This window comes from Trichosurus vulpecula, chromosome 6 (genome assembly GCF_011100635.1).
Source record: "Trichosurus vulpecula isolate mTriVul1 chromosome 6, mTriVul1.pri, whole genome shotgun sequence".
Classification (NCBI taxonomy): domain Eukaryota; kingdom Metazoa; phylum Chordata; class Mammalia; order Diprotodontia; family Phalangeridae; genus Trichosurus; species Trichosurus vulpecula.
In genome coordinates, this window is record NC_050578.1 from 171,647,847 (window position 1) to 171,664,778 (window position 16,932).

At 37.9% G+C, this 16,932-nt stretch overlaps 1 protein-coding gene across 2 annotated transcripts in view; it reads left to right on the forward strand.

The window, feature by feature from the left end:
• The window catches only part of ARAP2 (ArfGAP with RhoGAP domain, ankyrin repeat and PH domain 2), a 199,225-nt gene that overhangs the window by 8,377 nt on the left and 173,916 nt on the right, over window positions 1–16,932 (forward strand). For both annotated transcript variants that reach the window (XM_036763354.1, XM_036763355.1), the window contains exons 2-4: window positions 2,073–2,131; window positions 8,146–8,222; window positions 16,235–16,323. In XM_036763354.1, the coding sequence (XP_036619249.1) occupies window positions 2,073–2,131; window positions 8,146–8,222; window positions 16,235–16,323 (225 nt within the window). The remainder of the gene's footprint in view (window positions 1–2,072; window positions 2,132–8,145; window positions 8,223–16,234; window positions 16,324–16,932) is intronic.

Consider the following 16,932-nt stretch of genomic DNA (forward strand, 5'->3'; position numbering starts at 1 on the left):
CACCCTGCTGAGTTCTGAGATGGAAATAATAGGAATTAAACATTTGAAGAATTTTTTTCTCTTAATGTATAGGATAGATGGGAACAGGCCAGTGTAAATGATGGTGCTGATTATAGTTCAGATAGGAGGCTAGTAAGAAGTAGGTAAGTATATGGCTAGTGTTATTATAAAGAAGCCAGCTGTAAGAAATATAAGAGGCCTTAGACCTTAAAGAGCAATGAAGAGAGGCATTGGAGATTACTTGAAGAGTTTAGGAGAACTTATATTATTAAATGCTGATCAAGGGTAATTCACAGTCGTTAAAAAAGCCACTGATTTATCACATTTTCTTATGAGACAAAGCTGGAAGGTATAGCTGACATACGGTGATAGGGTCAGGATCCTGAAAGATCTGGATAGTCCAGAGCATTGGCTTGATCTGAAGTTAAACAGAGATAAATAGAAAAGTCTTATATGTTGGTTGAATTCATAGGTGTAAGACTCGGGGAACCATAGTTACGTAGTAATTTACCCTAAAAAAGATTTAGTGGATTTAAGTGCAATTCAGCCTTGATACTAATTAATTGAATGAAATCACAGATAAGCAAGCTCACGTGATCTTAGGCTGCTTTAAGAGATGTGTAATTTCCTGCAATAAGTAGGTGACAGTCCCCAGTTTATCAAATGTCCTTCCTATACTGTGGTAACCCAAACTGAACCATGTTCTAGATATAGTCTGCTCTGGTCAGAGTAGCCAGAGGAGGGCTGCCAAGATAGTTACCAGCTTTGAGTCCATATCTTCATGCCATATGAAAATTAATTGAAGGGACTGGGTATGTTGAAAGGGACAGTGCACATGGGGAAGGTGGATAGATTTATTCAAATGTCAAAGGTCAGCAGTAGGAATAATATGTGGCAGTTGCAAAGAGGCAGATTTAGACAGGCAGTTGGAAAAAAAAAGTTGTCAATAATTTGAGCCATATCCAAAGTAGATGGTTGTCTCATCAAGTATTGGGATCCCCCTGCTTGAAGTTCCCAGGTAGAGAAGGTTATGGTTATGTTGTAGTTGAGATCCTTTTTGTCAGTTTTACCTTTGACTAGATAACTGGGGAAGCCCTTTTTAACTGTAAAATTGTGTGATTCCATAGTTTACACTAACTGGGAGGGAGTGCAAGCCAGTTGGTGAAATGATTGAATCAGTGAACATTTTTCTAGGGGTATAGTTTGAAATAACTTGTGTGCTAACAAGTAGCCCTCTGAAGCCTTCCCTTGATTTTAGAGGAAATAGATGAAAATGACAATGCAGTTTATATTAAATGTAAAGGAGCAATGACACAATAGACCATGGAACTGAGTAGGGATCCCAAGAGCTGAGACTGGGTTCTTTATGCAGTTCTGGATTTAGCAGATGTTTGTTGGGTAATTAATTTAAATTATATGAACATCAGTTTCTTCATCTGTAAAATGAAGATAATAATATCTATCTTATCTACCTGAGAGCATTATAAGGATCCACTGCGTTAATGCATGTGTAATTACTTCATAAATTCTAAAGCTCCATTCAGATTCCAAGCATTTAATGACAACTGTGTATTGCTAGTGTGCTTATTACAAAGTTTATCCTAGAGGATTTTCCAGTGTCTGTTGAAGTATTTTTTAAAAATTTTGTTTTTCAATTGTTTTTCAATAAACCAGTTAGTTTCATTATTAGAACTGGAGATTTTATTATATGGTATGGATTACTTCCAAAAAAAAAATAGAGCTGATTTACTGGTACTGAAAATAATTGGGAGGAGTTCCAGACTTGCTGTGTGAACTCAGGGAAGTAATTTAACCTCATTGTTTTTTGGTTTCCTCATCTTTAAAAGATAGGGTTTTGGTCTTAAATGATTTCTAAGATTCCCTTCTAGTCCTGCAATTCTACAAAAGATGTTAAGTACGTTGTGACACTAAGGAAACAAAACTCTAGAAAAGTACTACTAATTTCACATATTACCTTTGCTACTCTAATTGTCATTCCCAAGTGAGTCTAAAACTAATTATTGACTGTCTTGTGAAATTAATTTGTAACTGATTCTCTCCTTTGTTTGAAGCTATGCCCGAGAGAGGAGAATTGGTGGTAACTCCAATGGAAAGACATTCACCGTGCAAAGTGAGTTGATTCTTTTAAACCAACCGTCACTGATTGTTTTAAATGCAAATTGAATCAAAAATTTCAAACTACCTATTTCATAAGCAAGGGGAAAAGGAAATGACATAACTAATTGTCTGTTTATACTACATGCTTGGGCACTTTTAAAGTGAGTGAATAAAATACAACAAAGCCTGCTTGGAAACCTTGAACATTAAATACATGTTTATATAGAAAACTTGGGTCATTCTCCAGGCACAAATGAAAGCATTTACTTGGATTAGTGCTGGAGCTGGCAGTCTGTTTGTGCATGATAAACAGGAAATACTTGAGAGAGATGTCCCAGCTAATTGTTCTTTGACCCAAAACCTTTCTTCCTTTATGTTGCAAGTTCAAATGCTTTTTCCTTAATAAAAGGTGGCAAATACCTTAAGATCAAATACCACTTTGAGGGGTGAAAGGAGGAGCAAAATTGCCACCTTCAGAAAACAAGAGGTGTGGGTATAGCTTCTTCTGATTGCTCTTCTCCAGGAAACTTGAATATTTTATGTACAGGCAGAGTAGATCTAGAAAAGCACTGGATGTCTGAATAATCAGATATGTAATAGTGTGTTTTGTCAGTGAACGTTTCACAGTTCTGCATTGGCAGATATTCCAGTGACGTCCTGTTCCAATGCCTTATTATGGTATGGGCCTGACCTCATTGTCAGTGGAGTACAAATTCTGGCAGATTCTTACCAGGTAGAAAGGCTTTGAGTAAGGACTCCTGATGGATTGTGGGTCATTTTAGGACCAGCTTAATTTGGGGAAGCTCATCAGCAGTGGCCACAAAGTGAACTTTTCTGGGACATTCTCTGTTTCTATTATCTAGGGTTTTACAGAGGTAATGGCTAAGATAGTTGAATTAAGGGGAGCAGATGATACTGAACTAAATGGGGTAGTGAGAGTGTTAGGGTTAGGAGTGTTGGGCACAGAACAGTACTGTTAACGTGAAGAATCCTGAGATGAGTCAATTCTAACTTCCTGACCTAGCTGAGCAGTGACTTTTATGAAGAAGTTGTGCCCCTGGTGATGCAAATCAAGAAAACATTCCTCATTGATTTACTATTCTTGGTGTTAAATATTGTTATAGTTAATCCCCAGATTGCTAGGAAATGAGGTGTTGTTAATTTTCAAAGGTATGACTCAGAATTGTCATTACGAATATAAGTTATTGGTATGTAGTTTTGGGAAGAAAGTAGTGGTCATTTACCCATTTTTTGTGTGTGTGTGTGTGTGAGTTTCTTTTTTTTTTTGATTATTTATGTAATATTTTTCGATTTCAGCATTTATTTTCACAAGAGTTTGAATTAAAAATTTTCTCCCCATTTCTACCCTCCCACCCACTCCAAGATGGCATATATTCTGATTGCCCCTTTCCCCAGTCAGCCCTCCCTTCTATCACCCCACTGCCCCCCATCCCCTTTTCCCTTACTTTCTTATAGGGTAAGATAGATTTTTATGCCCCATTGCCTGTATATCTTATTTCCTAGTTGCATGCAAAAACCTTTTTTTTTTTGAACATATTCTCTCCCCTCTTCTTCCCCACCCACTCTCCCTAAGAAGGCAAGCAATTCCACATAGGCCACATGGGTATCATTATGTAAAACCCTTCCACAATACTCATGTTGTGAAAGACTAACTATATTTTGCTCCTTCCTAACCTATCCCGCTTTCCTGAATTTTCTCCCTTGACCCTGTCCCTTTTCGAAAGTGTTTGTTTTTGATTACCTCCTCCCCCTATCTGACCTCCCTTCTATGGTCCCCTCTTTTTTATCTCCTTCCTCCTCCTTTCCTGTGGGGTAAGATACCCAATTGAGTGTGTATGTTATTGCCTCCTCAGGTCAATTCCGATGAGAGCAATATCCACTCATTCCCCCTCACTTGCCCCCTTTTCCCTTTCCACAGAACTTCTTTTTCTTGCCACTTTTATGCGAGATAATTTACCCCATTCTATCTCTCCCTTTCCCCCTTTCTCAATATATTCCTTTCTCATTCCTTAATTTGATTTTATTTTTTTAGATATCATCACTTCATATTCAACTCTTCCTGTGCCCTCTGTCTATATACATACATACATACATACATATATATATATATATATATATATATATATATATATATATATATATATATATATATTCCCTTCAGCTACCCTAATACTGTGGTCCCATGAATTATACATATCATCTTTCTATGTAGGAATGTAAACAAAACGGTTCAACTTTAGTAAGTCCCTTCTTGTTTACCGTTTCATGCTTCTCTTGATTTTTGTGTTTGAAAGTCATATTTTCTATTCAGCTCTGGTCTTTTCGCTGAGAAGGCTTGAAAGTCCTCTATTTTATTGAAAATCCATATTTTGCCTTGGAGCATGATACTCAGTTTTGCTGGGTAGGTGATTCTTGGTTTTAATCCTAGCTCCATTGACCTCAGGAATATCATATTCCAAGCCCTTCGATTCCTTAATGTGGAAGCTACTAGATCTTGTGTTATTCTGATTGTGTTTCCATAATACTCCAATTGTTTCTTTCTGGCTGCTTGCAGTATTTTCTCCTTGATTTGGGAGCTCTGGAATTTGGTGACAATATTCCTAGGAGTTTCCTTTTTGGGATCTTTTTCAGTAGGTTATTGGTGGATTCTTTCAATTTGTATTTTACTCTCTGGCTCTAGAATATCAGGGCAGTTCTCCTTGATAATTTCTTGAAAGATGACATCTAGGTTCTTTTCTTGATCATGGCTTTCAGGTAGTCCAAAATTTTTAAATTATCTCTCCTGGATCTATTTTCCAGGTCAGTGGTTTTTCCAATGAGATATTTCACATTGTCTTCCATTTTTTCATTCCTTTGGTTCTGTTTTATAATATCTTGATTTCTCATCAAGTCACTAGCTTCCACTTGCTCCAATCTAATTTTTAAGGTAGTATTTTCCTCAGTCGTCTTTTGGACCTCCTTTTCCATTTGGCTAATTCTGCCTTTCAAGGCATTCTTCTCCTCATGGGCTTTTTGGAGCTCTTTTGCCATTTGAGTTAGTCTATTTGTTCAGGTGTTATTTTCTTCAGTATTTTTTTGGATCTCCTTTAGCAAGTCCCTGACTTGTTTTTCATGGTTTTCTTGCATCAGTCTCATTTCTCTTCCCAATTTTTCCTCTACTTCTCTAACTTGCTTTTTCAAATCTTTTTTGAGCTCTTCCATGGCCTGAGACCAGTTCATGTTTTTCTTGGAGGCTTTTGATGTAGGCTCTTTGACTTTACTGACTTCTTCTGGCTGTATGTTTTGGTCTTCTTTGTCACCAAAGAAAGATTCCAAAGTCTGAGTCTGAATCTGAGTCTGTTTTTGCTGCCTGGCCATGTTCCCAGCCAACTACTTGACCCTTGAGTTTTTTTGTCGGGGTATGACTGTTTGTAGAGTAGAGAGTACTTTGTTCCAAGCTTGAGGGGATGCGCTGTTGTTTTCAGAGCTATTTCTCACAGCAAGCTCTGCCACACCAGCACTTTTCCTCCCCCAAGAACCGCCAACCTGGACTGGACTCAGATCTAAGCAGACTCTGCACTCCTGCTCTGATCTGCCACTTAATTCCTCCCACCAGGTGCTGGGGCCGCAAGCAACTGCAGCTGTAGTTCTGTAGCTGCACCACCTCTGCTACCCCCGGACAGGTGGCCGAACTGTGAACTCCTTTCACTCTATCCCCTGCAGCATTTCCCACTAACCTTCTCTGTTGTCTTTGGTGTTTGTGGGTTGAGAAGTTTGGTAACTGCCATAGGTCACTGATTCAGGGCACTAGGGCCTGTTCTGCCCGGCTCCCAGTCTGGTTGGTCGGGGTTCAGCCCATGCTGAGTTCTGCTCTGCTCTGCTCCCCACTATGTGCGTGATAGACCTTACCCCATGACCCTCCAGGCTGTCCTGGGCTGGAGCCCTCCTTTCCTCTGCTATTTCGTTGGTTGTTCAGTTCTAGAATTTGTTCAGAGCCATTTTTATAGGTGTTTGGGGGAACCTGGAGGGGAGCTCACGCAAGTTCCTGCTTTCCAACGGTCATCTTGGCTCACCCCTCACCCCCCCATTTGTTAATTTTCAAATGGATGACTCAGAATTGTCATTATGAATATAAGTTATTGGTATGTAATTTTGGGAGGAAAGTAGTGGTCATTTACCCATTTTCTAGTTGTTTAGATTCTAGGCATGTAAGTTTTAATTTTATTTCCTTGAAGGTGAACCTTCCTATAGATGTTGATGGTAGTGTCCTCATTTTACAAATTGAGGAAATGAGGAAGAGAGACATTTATTTAACTGAAGGTTGCAGATTCCCATGTTACTTTGAATGTAATTTTAAAAGGATCACCCACATAATTGAGAGTAAAGCCACCCAAAGTAAATGGGAAAGACTGTCTTGGTTAATCAGAGGAATACCAAGCGAATGCAGTATTTTGAAGAATAGTTTTTCTATAAGTTGGTAGGTTACATCAAACAATTATTTGGATAAATGACCAATTAATATAACTTTGGCCTATCTGTTTTAAAATTTTATAGCTCGATTATGAAAGTTATGCTTTTTCATGGCCCGCCGTAACTTTCTTTTCAATCCTAAAGTTTTGAAGAAACTAATTTTCTTCTGCTTCCCAAAGATTGTCCTGGAATATTTGCCGTGTTGCCTTACTTGAGAAAAATAAAGTTGCCCACTGGGCAAAATCTCCAAATACTTATTATAGCTCAAAAGATCAAACACCAAATATTTACTGAGTTCCTACCATTTTCTTTTTCTAATTAAATTTTATTTTTCCAGTGAACAAAAATCAGTGTGTTTTTTTCTTCTCACCCTACTTTTACCATTGGGAAAGGAAAAAAAATACATTTTAATAAATGTACAGTTAAGCAAAACAGATTCCCACATGTCTCTTTCTGCACTCTTGAGTCTAGTTCCTACTGGCTAAGGCAGTATTTGTTCACAAGTAGTGTAGAATCTAATTAGTAAATAATAGGTAATATTTATATAACACTTTCTGTGTGTCCAGTGTTTTTGCTGAGTGTATTGAAATTGTTCTCATTTGGCCCTCACAACAACCCTGGGAGATAGGTGCTATTGTTATCCCCATTTTACAAATGAGGAAACGGAGGTAAACAGGGTTAAATGGCTTGCCCAGGGTCACAGATCTAGTAAATGTCTGGTGTAAAATTTGAACCCCAGGTCTTTCCGACTTCCAGACCTGGTACTCTATCCACTGTGCCACTTTACCGCTCAGTTATGGAATTAAGACATAAACACATGAAAAATCATATCCCACTGGGTGAGTGAAATAATACTTGAAACAATAGTAGCAGAGTTGTCATAAAGTAGTACCTGATTGATTGTCAAAGCACTGGTATACTTACTAATATAGGATTTCAGAGAAAGGAAAGATGAAGGGAGTCAAGCTTATTAGGGAAGGTTTATCAGGAGGAGGAATTTGAAATATGGGTTGAACTTCCAATAGCAGAAGGAGTGGTGCTGAGGGAGGTATTTTGTGGTGAAAATGATAGGAATGAAAGGGCAGAAGGAAAGGAAAGTATGCTTGGATGGAATGAGCAGAAAACAGTTTGGGGGTGTAATATGGCTCCAGCAACCTTCTATAATAATTCACTACTTTGCAGATCTATTATTTTATTGGTATAGCTACCTTCAGCATGAACAAAGATCTCATATCGATACACCTTGTTAAATGGTCCTTGCGCATTGCTGTGACAAAAGCTCACCATCCTGTGCACATCCAGAAGATGAGTCTCTTCCACCTTGAGGGAACCTGTCTGGTCTTCGAAAGATACAAATGCAGTCTTTTTGCAGCTACAGCTTCCACCTTACTTGGCAAAGCCTTTGAGGACCAACGATCATTTTCATAGCACTATGAAGCATTAGAAGAGGACATTAGCAAAATAATTTTCAACATGAATCTTAATGCTGCTTTAATTGTGAAGGTATTTTAACTTTTTAAAGATAATCTCTGTATCTGTTTACTTTCTCCTCAACAGAGTCCCTTGAAGAACAGTCATCTTTGGTCTTTCCACATGGGGATACTTATCTTTTTAAGAGCATAGAAAATTCTAAGGTGAGTTGGCTTAATGTAAATATCTGTTTTTTGTATATATTTTCATTCTCATTTCCTATATCCCTGTGCCTGCAAACGTACACGTGTACTAAGTGAAATGTATTATGTATTATTCTTTTTTTTTGTTTTTGGAGGTGGGAAGGCAGGGCAATTGGGGTTAAGTGACTTGCCCAAGGTCACACAGCTAGTAAGTGTATCAAGTGTCTGAGGCTGGATTTGAACTCAGGTCCTCGTGACTCCAGGGCCGGTGCTCTACTCACTGCGCCACCTAGCTGCCCCTATATTATGTATTATAAGCATTTTTTTTCATATTTATTTTCAATGAGTTAAATATAAAGCAGGAGCATTTTAATTCAGATGACAGTAAAGGGTCTATCATGAAAGTGCTGGCATTTCATTGTTTTCAGTACTCCTTAATCATGCAACACAATTATCTTAGTATTTCAGAAAGTATGTCAGTGCATTACAGACTTTTCTGTATGTTACTCCCCTATAAATCAAGTTAATTAATTTCAAATTAATAACTACATAGCCTATTTGTAACTATTTTAAGATCTAGATTATTCAGTTGTTCATGTATTGAGGTCTTTTGCTTCGACATGAAATCAAATGAGAGCAGTGTTTAGCACAGTGCTTGACACTATACTCTATAAATATTAGTTATTATGGAGTCTGAAGGTGATCGAAGCATACTATTTTCTTTTCTTCCCCTTTCTCGTGCTTTTCCCCTTTTGTTCCGATTCTTCCTTTACAACATGACTAATTTGGAAATATGTCTAAAAGGATTGTACATGTATAGCCTATATCAGATTGCATGCTGTCTTGGGGAAGGAGGAGGGGAGGGAGAGAAAAAAATTTGGAACTCAAAATCTTATAAAAGTGAATGTTGAAAATTACATGTAAAAATAATTGGAAAAAGTAAAATACTGTTAGGTGGGAGAGAAGAAAAAATAAAGTGGAAAAATATAAATATTAGTGTTATTATTATTAAATTTTCCATATGTCTTCTTTGCATCATTTGTATCATTTACCTATTTTGACACTTATATAGAATAAGGGTTAACTTTTTTAAAATAAATTGAGTACATTATCTACATCTTTTCTGAGATATTAAGGACAGGTGGCAAGAATTGTTTAAAATAAGATTTGTAGGTTAATTATGGTTTTTATTTATGCTAGTTATTGTTGTCTGTACTATATCACCAAGATATGCCTAAATGTACTCTGTGAATATAAGTTTTTTGAGGCTAAGTACTGTTTATTTTTTGCCATTCTATCCCTCTTACAGAGAGGCGGCATGGTGTTGACCTCAAAGCCCGGTAGATATGGGCTCAGGTTATACCCCTGATTCATATCTACTGTGTGACCCAGCCAAATCCCTTTACCTTGCAATGTTGTGGTCAGTTCTCTAAGATTGTAAAGTTGTAGAGAAAGCCTCAGCCTGTATTGGTAGTGAGAATTTTCTTATATGGGAATTTCCCATACCAATGAAATCACAGGTCTCGACCCTGTCTCATTTCCTATACTAATAGAGTGCCTTGAACATAGCAGATGTTTAACAAATAAGTTGATTGATAAATGAAATCTTAGTCTGTAAGATGGAATTCATCCCTATGTGTGTATATGAATTTAGAATAAAAGCTAATTTGTAGCTTTAATGAAAACATTAGGTAATATAAAATACTACTAACATTTTATTCCTCTTAGATAGCTTTTGAGGATTGTTCAACTGACTACCATTGAAAAGAAATTTTTTTTCTCCAAATTAATTTTTTTCCCAATTTTTTCTCCAAAAATCAGAATAGTTTTGATTGCCAGGTAAGCCAGTAGAAAGACTCAAGTTCTTGTCAGATACAATTTAGATAAAATGAAAAGATAAATTTCCCAATTTTTGAGGTTGGGTCACTTTGCAGATATCTTCTGACACCCTGAGGCAATATAACCTTTTTGCTAGTATGGCTAAATATTAAATTAGTAGGAGTGAAAAATGTCCAAACACCACTGGTGGTTGATAAATTGTTTGGGATATTTTGGAGATATTGTTAAGATTTTTAAGTCTCTTGGATAAGGACTTACTATGTTCCCCCCACCCCCATATAAATAGCCCTAAGGGCATTTTAGCTTCGGAACTTGTTACCCGTAGATATTGTGAATCTTTTGCTTCTTGGCACATCAGGTAATAATAGTTTTAGGATTGTATTTAGTTTTGTAGGGCCCTGAGAAAATAAAATGCAACCAACATTATTAACTATTTACTGTTCATCAAGTAATGGGGAATAATTAATACACATATGCAAATCTCCAAAGTAGTTGGAAAGTGTATGAAAGAGGCACACAGTGAAATATGCAACTCTACACTATGAAGAAATATATCAATAATGTAACATTCAAGGTAATCCATTAGTAAGGTATTAAAGCTTCAAGAGAAAAATGGGTAGCTTTTGGTGACAATAGCTAGTCTTTGGTCAATCTGGACAATTACATTTCTGTGACATGTAACTTAGGATCACTGTTCCAGTGTTGAATAAATCTGTTAAAAAGCATTTATTATGTGACTACTATTTACAAAGAACTTGCTAGCCTCTGGGAATACATATGCAAAAGTGAGAGAACCCTGCCTTCAAGAGGCTTATGATCTTGGGGGTGGTATTGGAGGGGGAGAAAAACAGGCATTTTTCAAGTACCTCCTACGTGCCAGGCATTGTGCTTAGTATTCTGGGGTTCCTTAGTACTTTGGATCACTGTCAGCAGGGATATGAGTTTGGGCTTAACCTGGAGGTGATCATAGTTCTGATGAACTTACATAAATCCTTTTCTAGACCTTGAAATTGGAAATGTCTGCCCAAGATATTCCATATTGAGTATGGCCTAGAAGCAGCTATTTTCAACAAACACTCTAGGATGGTATAGGGGGATTTAGTGCCACCACAAGGAATAAGGCAGAATCACATCAGTCATTTGATTTCCTATAGATATCAAAATTTGGTTTCTTTTGATGTTCTTCATCTTTTTCTACATGGCCCTTGTTTAATTCTCTTCTATGTAATATTCTTTGTCAGAGAATGAGGGGAGAAAGTTGGCTTACAACATGTTGTTAATATATATTTAAGTAAGGAAGATTCTTTTATTCAGATGTGAAAAATCACCTTAAGCTAGTAACATAAGCAGTTTCAGAAAGATTGATATTTATTGAGATATGAGAATGAAGTAATAATTGCAAATTTGCAAAGATGACTTAGTTTTTTTTTTTAGAATTAATTTATTTTTAGTTTTCAACATTCACTTCCACAAGATTTAGAGTTTCAGATTTTCTCCCCATCTTCCCCCCCACCCCAAGACAGTGTGCATTCTGATTACCCCTTCCCCCATTCTGTCCTCCCTTCTATCACTTCCCTCCCCCTTTCTCTTTTCCCCTTTTCCTTCTATTTTCCTATACGGCAAGATATATTTCTTTACCCCATTCCATGTATATCTTATTTCCCAGTTGCATGCAAAAACAATTTTTAACATTTGTTTTTAAAATTTTGAGTTCCATATTCTCTCCCTCCCTCCCCACCTGCCCTCATTGAGAAGGCAAACAATTCAATATAGGTTATACATGTGTAGTCATGTAAAACACTTACATAACAGGATGACTTAGTTTTTCATGTAAGGAAGATCTTCTTAATAATTAGAACTATCAGAAATAAAATGGGGTGCTGGTTCTATATTGGTGCAAGGTGAGACACTCATAGATCATTCAGCGATTAACAAAAGGAAATTTACTTAGCCATAACAAGAGAAGGATAGGGATTGAGGACATCTGATTCGATTCTGCTAAGTGGAGCTACCTTGACCAAGTTTTCCATAGCCATGAAGATCAGCTTCATGGCTGCTTTGTACTCAGGCACATCAGGAAGTGTTGTTCTTAGTCTGAATCTTTAGTTCTCTGGGCCAACCAAGACTTAAGGATGGTCTCAGTACCTTATAAGGAAAAAATTTATCTAACTTTGGTAGGGGTAGGGGTTGGGGTGTTGTTCCAACCCATGTGCTTAGAGAGGAAGTAGGTGTGGAGGCCTTCAGACAATGGTTGGATTACGGTTCCTTATCTGGTAGATGGAGGTTCTTATTCATGTATTAATTGGGTTAAATGGCCTCTGGGGATCCTACAAATTCTTATTTCTCATGTTTTTCTTTAGTGTTTGATGATCTGTTTGCTACTCATTTTTAATGCTGCCTTTTTTTTTAAGTGATAAACTAGTATAAAAAGTGAGAAGATCAAATCAGGGAAGAAATCTCATAACAAAATTTAATTGAATATTCACATTTTTCACAGTATGAAATTTTTATTTAAGTTAGAGGGATTTTATTAGAAAGTACAGCATTTTGGGAATGATTTAAAAAGCCCTTTGTAGTACTTGTTTACATAAATGTTAATGTTCACTCAAGCACACCAACCTTCCAGTTTCTCAGCTCCCATGATATATTTCTCCTCTTCATCTCAGCCACACACGGGGATGGTCATAGGCATGACCTCTCTCAGTCACAAGAAATTGTTCTTCTTTGATTGAGAAAACTGAAACGCTTCTTTCCGATTATAACCATCTGTCACTTCGTTTTTCCTGTGCCTTGTTGTTGTTCAGTCGTGTTTGACTCTTTGTGACCCTGTGTAGGATTTTCTTGGCAAAAATACAAGAGTGGTTTACCATTTCCTTCTCTAGTGAATTAAGGCAAACTGAGGTTAAGTGACTTACTCAGGGTCAAACAGCGAGTATCTGAGCCCACATTTGGAATTTAGGTTTCCTGACTTCGGACCCAGTGACCTTCAGTCACTGAGCCATCTAACTGCCATTTTTCCTTGTGTTTTACTTGGCCTTTAAATATCATTCCTAAATTCAATAACCTCTGATCCTTCCGTGCCTAAGAAATTTCCCAAGCAATCATACTTTCCCAGGCCATCTTTACTCTTCTCCCTTCCTAATCTTTACCCTTTAATAAACTAGGCCAACTCCACATAATACTTTTAAATCCCCTACTTTCTTCTGTTCTTTGTACAGGCCTTGCCTAACTTTAACCCTGGATTACATTCAATTTCCACCTTCTCCACTCCTACTTCGATGTGGCTGAATAGTGCTGGAGAAAGTCACCCAACTGTGACTGGATATACTGTAACTTCATGTTACCTAATCTCTTTTCTTTTCTACTCTTGATCACACAACCCCATAATGTTGTTTCCCCATCACTGCTTATAAATCTTAGCCTTTTTCCTTGCCAAGGCCAATCCCTTCTACATGTAACCTTGATCCCATCCCCTCCCACATTCTCTGGCATATTGGTCCCATCTTCATCCCCATTTTCCTCTCTCCTCTTCAGCCACTCCTTTCCTATTGTCTACATCCCTGAAGACTACAAAAATACCCAAGTCTCCCCACCCCTATTTTCAGAAAACCATCACTAGACTCTACTGGCCCCATAAATAATTTTATATATTATTCTCTTTTCCAACCAAGCTCATAAAAAAAAAAGAAAAAGATTGCCTCTATTTTCTTTCCTTTTGCTTCTCAACAATTTGTAATGTTGTTCCCAGATTTATCACTCAATCAAAACAGCCCCCTCCCCACCAGTCACCTCTTAATTGTCAAATCTGCCCTTTTCTCCAGTCTTCTCTTTGTTGAACTCTCTCCAGCAATTAATAGTGTTGACTATCCTTCCTGCCTGTGTACTTACTCTTCTATGGGTTTTTGTGACACATAGCTTTTCTCTTCTTATCTTTATGATTGAGCCCTTTCAGGCTACTTTGCCGGATCATTATCCATATCATATTCAACAGTTGTGGCTGTGTGCTAGGACTCTATCCTGGGGCCACTTCTTTTTATATGCTCTCTCTTTTCATGGTCACCTAAGCTCGTATTTCTCTGCTGGTGACACCCAGATTTATATATCCATCCCTGGTTTCTCTCCCACGATCCGCTCCTGAATCATCAAAAGCCTGTTGAACATATTAAACTGGATGTCCTAGAGATATTCAAACTCAACATGTCCAAAACAGAACATTTTCCCTGAACCACATCTCTTCCATACTTCTCTGCTTCTGTTAAGGATGCCACCAATCTTCCAGTCATTCAGGTTTGCAGTCTCGATGCTATCCTTCCTATCACTCATCCCACATTGCCAATCGTTTACCAGATCGTGGCATTTTAACCTTCTTAACTCCGCCGTCTCTCCACATAGCCACCATCCTGTATCAGATCCTCATTACCTTTCATCTGGACTGCTACAGTAATCTGTAGAAAAAGATTTCTTTCTCAAAAACCAAGCTTTAAACCCAACTCACTCTGCAGAGCTCATAGATTGGACAATAGGTCCCTGCCCTCCTAGCACAGATACTAAATAGTAACTGTTTTTCTTTTGGCCAGGAACCCTGAGGGTCTTCCCCTCCCAGTTTGATTTCTTTTTTTGAGTTTTTGATTAAAGGGGCCATCCCTTGATAAACTTCTTATAGAGGCCTAGTCACTGAATGGGCTTTACCTCATTCAAAGTGAGAACCTGAAAAGGCCTTAGCCTAAAAGGGTCAGGGTCTCCCAATGCATCTTGGGCCATTTCCAGTCAGCCTGGTAAATATCAGGCCACTGGACCCAGATGGCTCTGGAGGAGAAAATGGGGCTGGTGACCTTGCACAGCTCTCCCTCACTCAAATCAAAGTCAACTGCAAGTCATGTCATCATTTCTTTGATGTCATGGTCCTCTCTGAACACAACCTACAGTAATGTCAACTTGGTCTGACTGCCTTAAGTCTTTCCTGTCTTCAAACCATCTTCCACAAAATGGCCATATTGAAAGTCCTAAAGCATAGGACTGACCACCTCATTCTACTTTTAATAAGCTCTAGTGTCTCTCTATTACCCGCAGGATAAAATGCAAATTTTTCTTTTGGGCATTTAAAGTAATTTACAACCTGGAATCCTCCTACCTTTCTAGCCTTGTTATGTGATAGTTCCCTCCATCCATGATACCAAAATGGTTCTGAATGTTCCTCAGCTAATGTTCCATCTCCCATCTCTGTGCTTTCACAGATTGTACCTCATGCCTGGAATGCACTCTGTCTCTCAGAATGCCTCATTTTCTTCAAAGCTCAGCTCACTGGCCACTTACGTGAAATAGTTACTGATACTCATAGCTGCTAATGCCTTGCCTCCACCGCCAAGTCTCCTTGTATTTATTTTGCATGTTCATAAATGTGTACCTGTTGTCTCTCCCTGCTGGACTCAAAACCTTATGGAGGGCAGGAATGTTGTACTGTTGTCTTTGCATCTGCAGCCCAACACAATTTCTTTTCTTTCTTTCCTTTCTCCCTCCCCCCTTCCCTCCCTCCCTCCTTTCCTCTCTTCCTCCCTCTCTCCCTCCCTCTCTCTCTTCCTCCCTTCCCTCCCTCCTTTCCTTCCTTCCTCCCTCCCTCCCTCTGTTCCTTCCCCCTTCCCTCCTTTCTCTTCCTTCCTTCCTTCCTTCCTTCCTTCCTTCCTTCCTTCCTTCCTTCCTTCTTTTCTTTTCTTTTCTTTTCTTTTCTTTTCTTTTCTTTTCTTTTCTTTCTTTTTCCTTCTCCCTTTCTCCCTTTCTTTCTTTCTCTTTTTTCTCTCTCTCTTTCTTTTCTCCCTTTCTGTTTTTATTTTATTTCTCAATTACATGTAACAACAATTTTAAGCATTCATTTTCTATAATTTTTGAGTTCCAAATTCCCTCCTTTCCCTCTCTCCAACTTGAGAAGGCAAGCATTTTGATATTGATTATACATGTGTAATCATGCAAAACTTAATTCCATATGATCCTGGTACAATTTCTGACTCATAGTTCACACTTCATAACTGTTTGCTTGACCAATTGGTTGAAAGTATAACAAGTAATTTGATGTTTAAGTCAATATACAAATATAAATAAGACTTGAACACTCTGTATGGTAGTTAGCTATACCCATATTTAATATTGAACACATTAAAAACAAAGAGGAACTTTTATTTCTGTGTGTCTGTGTCTTGCAGAAATCCTTGAAAAATGAATTTTGGACTGTTGAAGAAAAACTTAAAAAGGAAGCGGGTCCTGAAAGGAGTTTATTTTTTGGACAATCAAGGTATTCAGTCAACACCTAATAAAATCCTTTATTTCTTTAAGTGAAATAACTATGGTATGACATTTAAAACTTCATTATTTCATTTAGATTGATGTTGAGTCACAGGAAAATAGCCAGATTTGAATTCCTGAGGCCATACCTTTCGAATCTAAATTTTTGGATATCTTCTTTTTAATAACTGAGTTATTGGTACCTATTATATTTTTCATTTTGAAGTATTGCTCTGTGTGTGTGTGTGTGTGTGTGTGTGTGTGTGTGTGTGTGTGTGTGGAGGGGGATGTGAACTCTAGCTTTTGTGACCATGATGGTGCATTATAATTGGGAACTTCTTTTTCAAGAAACAGAGTGGAATAGTGGAAAGAGAGCTGGATCTGGAGTTGGGAGGTTGTACTCCCAGCATTACCATTATAGCCATGTGACTTCTCTTCCAGGCCTCAGATTTCTATCTGTAAAGTGGAGACACTAATACATATAATACCTATGAGGAGGTTGGATTGGATGCCTCTGAGATTTTATGACTTGTGATTACTAAGTCAACAGAGCCCAAAATGAAATGTGGGCTTGACAATTCTCCTTGACTTTGGTCTGTGTATCATGCCTCTCTATAGC